The following is an 11,610-nucleotide window of genomic DNA, read 5'->3' as shown; positions in this document are numbered from 1 at the left end:
TAATTTATACCCCACCACCTTTGCTTGGCTGCCATCAACTGTCTGGATCGTTTGCCTAAATCAAAGTTGAGCAACAAATGCAACAGCAGCATTTAACTCGCATAACTTTAACTGCGACATTCGGCGCGATTGCAAAAATCCACCCCATCGTTGGTCCGTCATGTTCAATAACAAAAAGGAGCCATGAGCCAATTCAGGTATCGCAGCCTTTTGCCTTTTGCCAAGCACGGAAGACACGGGGGACAGAGAGAAAGGACGAGAGTGGAGAGAGAAACGCAACAATTTAAATGCAGAGAATGTGCACGGAATGGCAATGAAACACTTCCTGATTGTCGGCAGGAAGAGCCTCACCCATACCCCTAAATATGAGCCCAGTGGCGGTGCCAAGTTCTGTAACATACTCGCACTGTAACACAAACGTTCGTTCCATATCCACATCCATGCCACATGCAACACGCGAGTATAAAATCAGCCCTATATGCGCAATGTGTTGCGCCAGCAACAGCAACAGTCCAGAGCAACAGCGCCAGCAACAGCGCCAGCAACAGCAACAGAAACAGCAGCAGCAGCAGCAACAGAAACAGCAACAGCGCTTTGGGGGTTGTCATTTAAGGGCAGTTCAATATTCCATTTGTTCCGTTGGAGTGCGCTCTTTGCCATTTCGTTCTTCCACCCTTATAAGTGACGTTTCGTTCAGTTGGACGTTCATAAGCATTCAAGAGTTGCTTACGTTCGGTTCGTTCGCATTTCTTCTCTATCTTATATAATATTATATTTTCTCCTAAATCAATTTTTTCACTACCAACAACAACAATAATTAAAACTCAACTCTTCTCAACTCGCGTCAACTTTAACTTTACAACTACGCCTATATTTTCTATTTTCTAACAAACATATTTAAAAACAAAACAAAAACAACACAACAAGAAAATCAAATTATTTAAATCAACATCAAAAGTTTTGTTTGAAATTGTTTGAACAAAATAAAATCAAAAGAATAAAAAAATAAATAAAGAAATAAAGCAAAGCCAAACAACACAAGCAAAAAGCAAAGAAAAAGAGAGTAAAGAAAAAGGAAGCAGCGCAGAGTAACAGGCCAAAGGATATACATATATGTATATGAACGCATGCATCAAATACTATAGCGAAACCGTTATGTTTAATCCCATTGTGTAAAAACAAAACGTAAAAACGTAAACGCGAATGTAAAAATCGATAAACGAACGACAACACGCAGCAAAACGTGTCGAAAAGTTGACCAACAAAATTGGCCAAAAGAGAGACTCCAGCGGTATCGTCTGCTCTGTGTTTTTGCTGATTGCGCTTCGAGGCCTAACGGAAAAATGTGTGAAGTGGCTGTGAAATTTGAAAAGTCCTAATAGCAACAACTACAACAACAACAACAACAAACCAATTTACCATTTTAAAATGCAATTGAAATAACACGCCGCCAGCACTACAATGCCAACAACTTAACAATAAATCTTACCAAACATTTCGGCGAGCCAACTCTTTTTTCACATGAGTTAAACGTAACGAGATAAAAACTGCAACATTTCCTTTCCGCTTTTGCAACATACGTATACCCTACGACCTACGACGATCTTTGCTCGTTCGAAACTAAATATTCACCTCACGGACACTCCATACACTCGACACTCGACAAACTACACTCAAGAATCCAATTGCTGGACCAAGCCCAGATCCATAACCAGTCCCAGGCCGCAATTCTTGCCCACTACTACCACTTAACACTTATTTGATTCATTTGGCCATATCGCTTCACCATGCCGCGGTGCCTGATTGCCAAGAAATGGAAGGCCTATCCTTGGCTCGACCGTGCCGAGGATAGCCAAACAAACACAACCGAAGCTTCCATCACTGATGCGTGCATGAGCATTAGCATCATACAAAAACGCGATACGAGCTCACCCTCGTCCTTGCCTACGCCCACACCCACATCCACATCCACAACGGGAGCGTCTATGGCACTTAAGTCGCGACGCTCCACACTGGACGATGACGAGGAGATCGATGTGGTCGGCGACAATGCCAAGGTCGTGACGAGCGCAAAGTTGGACAAGCAACGCACAACTGCCGCGGCAGAAGTACTATCCGAGAGCACAACAACAACAACAACAGCAACAAACACCACAACAGCGACACCAACGGCCAAGTGCTGGGGTCCCTCCTCACCAACGGCTGGCACTACGGCACCCAGTCCGCCGCCGCACTCGCCCGAGGCAGCGACGCGCGTGGCCACAAATGTCTATAATGGTAAGTAGTGCCACAAAACGGGCTGTGGGTATGGCTTATTAGTTTGTGCCTAATGACCCTTCAATTGCTCAAATTGTTGCACATTGTTTCGGCTTTATTGGAATACTATTAGGGGAACCACACTCAAAACAAATAATGAGTATTTGCAAAGCATATGCATCTTTAAAAATTCGAACTTTGTTAATTTATAATTCATTATGATATTGTAACCAAATAAATATTTCATTAATGGGTTGGTTGCCTTTAGACATACTTGGACTATGCTTTTAAGCCTTTAACCTTTTACAGTGAAAATATTTGGTAATGAAATTTAAACTCAAATATGCAGATCCTATTGGTTTCGATATTAAGGTAGAGGCACTTCATTTTGCAGAATAAACAAGATACTTTTAGTAAAATATAATTCAGGTCACTTTTTCACTATCGAAATGCTTAACCTCTTTAAATAGGAAAATACAATGCTTATCATTTTATAATAATAATAAACAATTTTATTTTCGTCTGAGCTGTAAGCAAAACACTTCATTATAAAAGGAAATGTATTGTGGAAGCTATATAGGTTCTTCAAAGAACATACTGCTTTCTTGAGACTTGTGCTCAATGATCAAGGATTATATTTATGTAAATTTTTTTTTAAGTTCCCACATTCAGTTTTGGGGCCTGTTCTTTTGCCCCACCTATGCTCTAATGCATGCCTTTTATTCGTTTTGCCGTTGCAGGATATACGCGCGAATTATCGCCTCTTCATTACACCGCGTACCTGCCCAGAATGAAAAGCGAGATAACGGTTATTCGTGCAGCGGCCACAGCACTGGTGGCAGCCGCCTCCAACAGCAGCGTCGCGGCAACCACAAATCCAGCTCACGAGCAGCCGACGGTCGTCGCCATGCAGCATTTGTCCTCGTACCAAACGCCGCCCTCGTCAACGACCTCCTCGCCGTCTTGCTCGCCCACAAGCCATGGCAGCGATCGCTACAGTCCGCATAGCATTCACATCAAGACCGAGTCCTATGCGGCTGAGCATTTGTTGGGACACACAGCCAGCGAACGGAAATGCTTTAGCAGTACGGGTGCAACTATCTCATTGCCGCCAAAGAAGAAGGACATCTATAGGCCTTACTCGCTGGAGGACAAACCCACGCACTATGCAAGTAACGTGGAGAGCGGTGCAGCTGCAATTGTTGGCTTTCGTAAGCGCATTCCGGCTGAGGAGGACTTGCATGCGGCTCATGCCATACTCGACCTGAGCGCCTCGACCGCATTCCATCCGCCCACGCAGCCCCATCAACTGCATCAGCATCGGCCGCCATCGCATTCATCGCATCACTTGCCACTGCAGCAACAGCCACAGCAGCAGCAGCAGCAGCAGCAACAACAACAACAACAACAGCCGCAGCAGCAGCAACCCCACTCACACGCCCTCGCCCACTCTGGAGCGCAGACGTTGGAGGCGCATGCGCATGTACGCAGCACGTCATCGATTGCCGAATTGGCTGCAGCAGCCAGCGCCGTTAATGAACAACGCCCCTTGAGCAATGCCTCGAGCGCTTTGAGCGCTAGCGACAGCCTTGGCAGCCTTGGGAGCGAGCGACAGCCCAGCAGCCCGGCCAGCGTGCAGAATGAGAACAGCAACACCACTAACCAGCTGCAATTGCATCAGAGTCGAGAACATGGTCCGCTGAGTCCGCTGCAAGGCCACCACGACGGGGATAATGGTCAGAATGGAGCAGCCAAAACAGTTGCCTACACCTACGAGGCCTTCTTCGTTAGCGACGGACGCTCCAAGCGCAAGCATGTGGCCGATCCAGCCGCCGTTGTGGTGCAGGACCAGCAGAAGACCAAGTACACATGCTCCGAGTGTGGCAAGCAGTATGCCACCTCCAGCAACCTGTCGCGCCACAAGCAGACCCATCGCTCTCTCGACTCACAGTCTGCAAAGAAGTGTCATACCTGCGGCAAGGCCTATGTCTCGATGCCGGCGCTGGCCATGCACGTGCTCACCCATAAGCTCTCGCATAGCTGCGGCGTTTGTGGCAAACTCTTCTCCCGTCCCTGGCTACTTCAGGGCCATCTGCGCTCCCACACTGGAGAAAAACCCTACGGCTGCGCCCACTGCGGCAAGGCCTTTGCGGATCGCTCGAATCTGCGCGCGCACATGCAGACCCACTCGGTGGACAAGAACTTCGAGTGCAAGCGTTGCCACAAGACATTCGCGCTCAAGTCGTACCTCAACAAGCATCTGGAATCAGCCTGTCTGAAGGACGAGGAGGAGCTGATGATGACGATGCATGGCGCCGGTGGCGATAGCAATAGCGAGAGCGGCGCCAGTCTAGCATCGCCCACGCACGAGTTCCAGCATCGTTTCGACGGCGCTCTGGAACGTGTCAAGGTGGAGCCGACGCACCCGCCTTTGGCGCTATCGGTGCCGATGGCAATTGGGGCCTTTGCTGTCTAAGTGATGTGAGTAAGGGGGACTGGATGGCAGAACAAAGCAATTTTTAGTTCATTAAGTTTAGAGTTAAAAGCAACGTTTCTAGGAAGCTGGAAGTTCACGAATAGAAAATAATGAAAAATGAATGCCGAGCTTCCTGCAAATGCGGCAACATTTATATTCTCAGTTAGCAATATTCGATACCAGTTTTTATATATAAACATACTTGACATCACAATACGTCCAAAGCAAGTGTAGTAGAGTAACACAGAGACTGTAGAATTTCGCATTAGGCACGTTAGACAGCAACAAGAAAGCAAACAGAAAACCTATTAGAAACCCTAATCTCGTTCTTCTTTTAATCTTAAGCGAGTTCAAAAACCATTCCTAAAAACATTCCCTCTAAGGAACCCCACACATACACACACACACACACACACACACACACACACACACACACACATACAAAACGTACACACAAAAGCCTTTGCACGACTGCATGGGGTCTAGGTCTAAATGGAACCTTAAATGCAGTTCAAACCTGAAAATTAAGCAATTTTATGCAAGCGCTCAACTATTATGAGAAACGCATCTATCTATATATTATATCTATCGAATATATATTGTACTATAACCTGTAGCTATCAAACTTTTAATCTCTAACTCTCTCTCAAGCGTAAAGTGACGATGACAAAGACGAAGTGATTAAAATTTAATGCAACGAATACAAAAGCAAATGCAATGTTTCTCAAACAACGAATTAGGTGGTAAGGGCAGCCTATCTATAAGAAGTAATTAGTAGTACCAGTGAGCAGTGAGCCAGTGTAGCTATTAGGCCATTTGGCCATTAGAAACTCGCTGCAATTGTCATCACAAAATTTTAAATTAAGTCGCATAGAATCAAGGACAGTAGGAGCACACTCAGCACTCGAATCCTTAGAGAAAACATACAACGAAATTTCAAACATGAAACAACCCCCTCAAAAAAAGTAATCGAATGCAAATAAAGCAATACTACATCTCCTTTTGAGAGGCGCCTATAGCGTCATATACATAGTAAGAGTGTAGGACTAGAAAATCAGTTTCTGCTTATATGGGGGAGTCCGAAATATTTGGGCGATTTTTTTTTTTTTTTTTTCATTTTCCAGTATCCTTCATTTTAGCATTCCGTCGCGTTTGAGTTGAGTAACCAAAAACAAAAAAAAAAAACATGTAATTGTCAATTAGCAAGAGAAATACCAAACAAACAAAAAACAAGCACTTAATATGCAAATTATTTACGAGTATAACATATAGAATTACATACATATATTTATAAAATAGAAAAAGTATCTCTAGTCGCTGTACAACAGCAACATAAACATTATTTAAAAAGCAAAGTGCTTATCTTCAGTTTACTCCAATATGTCAAGTTTTCAAAATGTGCGCACTTTTGCAGACCAAAGTATTCCAGACTAAGAAAAACAAAAAACACACGAACACAGAAACTAGCAAAAATTTCAGTACATTTTGTTGAGGCCCATTACACATTAACAATAATTAGAAAAACTGCAGTGCAGACCAAGACCAAATGATTTGAAGCTTTTCGCTTTTGTAGAGCGCTTCAAAGAGTTCGCCACTACAGCGCCCCTCACCCATGAAAAAATATCGAGTGTGATCTAGTCTCAAGCATTTAACAGTACACTTCGTCCATGCGTGAAAATACTTTGCACTTCTCAAAACTTAACAGTCTAATATGATATTACTTACCACTACATATATTACTTATGTATCTCATATTTTCATTTATACATACGCAATTACTTAAAATACGGTGCACAAATACGATTATGTAAATATCGAATCATAGGTACATAACATTCCATTGAAATCAGCTTCAGCGACCGATCTCAAAGAAGTGCAACGAACATTGTGGCCATAGATGTAGAGAACGTAGCCTAAAAAAAACAAAAACAAAAAACACTAGTAAAAAGCAAAGTTAAGACAAAGCTGACGGCGCTTTATGCGAAACAGAAAAATTGTTAGGAAGTCTAAGCAGGTGAAGGAAGGGAAGAGGAATATATATATATATGTACATATATTATATATATATATATATATATATATATATATATATATATATATATATATATATATATATATATATATATATATATATATATATATATATATATATATATATATATATAGATAATACGTATGTAGCTGCGTAATATTTACAAACACACACATATATACATATTAGCATATATATATATATATATACATAGAACATACTTTTAAGTTAACTTAGTGAGTATAATCATGAAATTATTTTTATACTGTTGAATGTACCGATGAGGACGAAGAGGATGAATTGGGACGAGAAGCAAAAGTTTTAAGGCAAATATAATCGGCTAAAGTACCAAAGCAATACTCAAAATATAACATGAAACGAGAAATATTAAAGTAGTATTAACTTTATATAGGCTGGTTTATTATTTCCACTGAGAATTATAACTCCTATATAGTATATTTATTTGTAGCATACTTACTTAGTAGTAGTGAGTTTTCTTCTTAAATCAAATTGTTAAAGAAGAGAATGATGAGAGATGTACGTGTATGTATTCGTAAGCGACAAGCAAAATATTTATTAAATTTGCGTTCGAGAAAGTTGAATGAAAGCCCGGCAATAATACTTATTACAATTAAATTTTGTATAACAATGTAAAAAGAAAATTGAACAAATTAAAAAAAAAATCTACAAAAACAAGTTATAACTGCATAATTTATTATGCTGAATGAAGCAATAAAATACAAGTTAATACATTTACTAGACTCTAAGTACTGTAAGGTTGAAACTACTTACAATTAGCAATGCAGCACACATGTATTAAAACAACAAGAACAATATAAAGTTATAAATATACAATATATATACATATATATGTATATATATATGAATACTTACACCATAAATACAAAACAATCGTTTTTCATTTACATACAATTTAGTTTTGAATTTATTATGACATACTATATTCTTTATAATATTATTTGATTTTTAAATTCATCATTCAATTGTTTTCCGCACTATTACAAAATACGACAATATTCCTGCAGAGAGGATAACAATGCAATGATATTCAAATTCACCATTCGCATGGATCTGAAGCTTAATACGCAACTCAAGAAACATTCGGAGCTAAATTACTCCAAAGAAATGCAATTGATAATTCGATTTGAAAAATCAGGAAAATTTCAAAGCTATACGAAAATTTGGTGGGATGGTAAACGATTGCAAAGTAACTTTGAAGAGTATTTCTAAATCAAGGAACAACTTCATTTAACAACAAAGAAAAGACTATGAAACCAGATACAGAGGTTACTCAAATGTTATTCAATAGGACTGCGTATTAAGCTTGAGGCAGTCCGATTTGTCTAAATATAAGATTTGCATACTCCAGTCAATATGTCGAAACTCAAAAGCAATTCTAGTATTGTGATAGCCCGCAATTACAATGATACAAGACGAACATACATACTTACATACAAACATACCTTGATTCACATTATTTTGCTCAACTGATACTCTGATTATAAATGCATGCCGAGCTCCAAAGATAAGACATAGTATTTACGTGTATCCAAAAGCAATAAAACGTAGTTTTCAACAAACTTTAAGGCATAACAAGCTTAAATAGTATTATTATTATAGAAGAGTAAAACATATTTTAGAAATCATCAAAAAAGAAAAGAAAAAAAAACAAGTAGCGAAAAGCATCATACTTGGGCAAGCTTTACTCCAAAACTTTAGTGGTCGAAATTTAATTTTTACCAGGCCCTCCCATTTTTGTTTAATTATGTTTACAACAAAACGCACAAATAAATCCAAAAACAAAAGCATAAAAATGGGGGAAAGAAAAATTGTGTGCATTTCGTTTGTTCTTTATCGCCAAACATTTGAAAGGGTCATCAAATATTGTTATAAAATTGTTAACGTTGATAAATTTGTAGCATAGAGTTATCTGAGAAAAAGGAGAAACATACAAACACACAAACACACACACACACAAATATATATATACATAGTTGTATACAACAGAAGCAGCGCAACTTTAAATGCAATTGTTAAATTCAGTGTATTTGTAGCATTAGGTTATGTCATGATCCATTGTTTTCATTATCTGTTGCTCCCCCAAGTCAATGTTGTCCCTTTTTGTGTCAATGGTGCATTTTTACGAGCGCTCGTTTCGCCGAGCTGCGCAACAAAGGGAATTGTGGCAAACAAAAAGAGAAACGCCAATTGCGGTCGCCTCTGCCTTTCTTAAGGTATGAGGACGACGACGAGGACGTGGACGTGGACGATGAGTAGGAGGAGGAGAAAGTGGAGGAGGAGAGTGATAGAGTGAAGCAATGCAAAGTCCGAAGGCATTCGATGACATTTTACAAGTATATTTATTTATGTAGCAACACCTCAGTATTTACAAACAACATACTACACTAAGCAACCGAGTATTGAAAATTATAAATAATTAAGCGATTCGAACAACAACGAATAAACAAAAATAAGACTTAGCACGTTAACACTTAAAATTCCAAATGACCTAATAAACTAATAATAAAACAAAAAATCTAAACACGAGTTATGTATACTCTCAAATACATACATATAAATAGTAAATAGAAGAAGCAGAGGCAGTCAAGCGACTACTAACAACGAAGAAACGAAAACAACAACAACAACAACAACAACAAGAACAGTAACAGCAACAGCAAAAATAAAAGACTTAACACTTTGAATATATATTGAAAGGCAAAAACTTATTTACATTTATTATATTGTATTGTATTGTATTGTATTGTATATGGCATAATCAGTAAAAAGAACAACGAAAAGGTAACTAAGAAGTACTACTTATATTATGAGTAAATATTTGGAATTCGTTGAATTACAAAACTAACAAGGCACTAGAACAAAGCATCATAACAAAAAATTAAACGACAAAACAAGTTTAGCTTTTAGTTAACAAAGCAAAAGGAACATAAATAAAAGCAATTGCATTAGCAATTCTCGATTTAGCTGGCAAAATGAATTGATTTATATTACGACAACGAAAAATATACGAGTAATAATAGTGTTGTTTTTCATATTGTTATTGCAACATTTGTGCTGCTTAATGACCAATTGATGTACTTTATACAACGAAACAAACAAAATTCAAAACGAAAAATGGATAATGAAAGAAACACGTCTTATGTTCTTAATAGGTGCATTAATTATACTTATGTATGTATTATATATAAAGAGTATTTTACTGGTTGCAGTTGCAGTATTGCGATAAACATATTTTTGGCAGTAGTAGTAGTAGGACAGAGGCCTCTCCAACGCACACACACACACACACACACACAAGCAAACAGCTACACACAAATACATACTACATATACAGAACATAGTGGAAAGAAGTTACTGCGTAGAAATAAATCATTTTATCTTGTATTAGAGTACAATGCATAAGTAGAATTGTAGAAATTGTAGCATTGAGGCAACTTATAAATATATATATATATATATATATATACATACATATATGAACATAAAGAGACAAAAAAAAACATACATACACATACACTTAAGTCACCCAAACTGAGGCAGAGAGGAAGTTAAGCTTAATATTTAGAGTATAATTAACAGCACTTTAGTGAGCCAGCAAAAAATTCTGTACCTAGAACTACAAACATACATATATACATACATACATGCATATGTATTTTATTGCATTACATTGTATTGATTACGGAACTAATACATACATACATACAAGTATATAACTACAACTATATACAAAAGAAGGCGTTTAGCCTGCAGCATAATTATATATAGTACATACTATGTAGTAGTATAAATGTATATAAGTAGTGTATGCATTATGTATGTATATGACAGTAATGTACACGAATTTGCATTGATTTGCACCCACACACACACACACACACACACACTGACACACACACTCACACGCATATTCACACACCCACGAACACACGCAGGCATGGGCCGTCAATCACTTGAACGAGCATTACGAACAAAAACAAAAAATGATGATGAAGATAAAATACTAAACGATAATAAATTTATACAAGATGTGTGTGTGTGTGTGTGTGTGCCTGTGTATATCGGTGTATGGGTGAGCGAGTGTGCTTGGGTGTGCCCTTGCAAGTGACTGGCGGCCCACTACTATATGCGTATTATGTCAATTTGCAAAATGGTCAATTTCAATTGAAAAATTGTTTCGCGTTTCTGTAGTTTATGCGTTGTTACGAGTATCATCCATTCCCAACCACTTGTATTTCAAAAATTGTCTTCAGTTTGATGCTGATGGTCCATCCAGCAATCGATTTACAAACAATCAAGCAATACAAATTCAAACAGCATCCTTCATATACCTACTATACCAGTACATATGCAGTATACACGTACATGTATGTATGGGGGGAGAGTCGATATAAATATATACGAGTATATAGTATATACATATATGCACATATTACCTAAACACCAACACCAAATCACAACATCATAACAAAGCAATTGCAATGGCAAATGGTAAATGAAAAATGAAAAATGGAAAATGGCAAAAGGCCTATGGCCACATTAATAATACATAGTTACTAACTACAACAAAGCCAAGCATTCTGTAAACATTAACATAAACTTACATAAGTATATTATATTTTCATAACACATGAGAAATTTATACATGACAACGCGAAGATGCAAAACAACTTGCGTAGTGAATGAGAACAAAGAAAACAAAAACATAGTAAATAAAATAAAATAAAAATCTGAAAAAATATTAAGCATGCGTGATGTGTTTTCATTTTGGGAATAGCCAACGGAATTACCATAAATCCAAGTC

At 38.2% G+C, this 11,610-nt stretch overlaps 1 protein-coding gene across 1 annotated transcript; it reads left to right on the top strand.

The window, feature by feature from the left end:
- Positions 1-981: 981 nt before the first annotated feature.
- LOC115628309 (zinc finger protein 681) lies at positions 982-4,764 on the top strand. Its single transcript, XM_030524363.1, has 2 exons — positions 982-2,277; positions 2,997-4,764. The coding sequence occupies exons 1-2, from the start codon at positions 1,788-1,790 to the stop codon at positions 4,730-4,732; spliced, it is 2,226 nt and encodes a 741-aa protein (XP_030380223.1). The 5' UTR covers positions 982-1,787; the 3' UTR covers positions 4,733-4,764.
- Positions 4,765-11,610: the final 6,846 nt, after the last annotated feature.

The sequence above is a fragment of the Scaptodrosophila lebanonensis genome, unplaced genomic scaffold, assembly GCF_003285725.1.
Source record: "Scaptodrosophila lebanonensis strain 11010-0011.00,11010-0021.00 unplaced genomic scaffold, SlebRS2 tig00000113-arrow-arrow-pilon, whole genome shotgun sequence".
NCBI classification, from domain to species: domain Eukaryota; kingdom Metazoa; phylum Arthropoda; class Insecta; order Diptera; family Drosophilidae; genus Scaptodrosophila; species Scaptodrosophila lebanonensis.
Note: the sequence above shows the minus strand (reverse complement) of the source record. Positions and strands in the feature narration are given on the sequence as shown.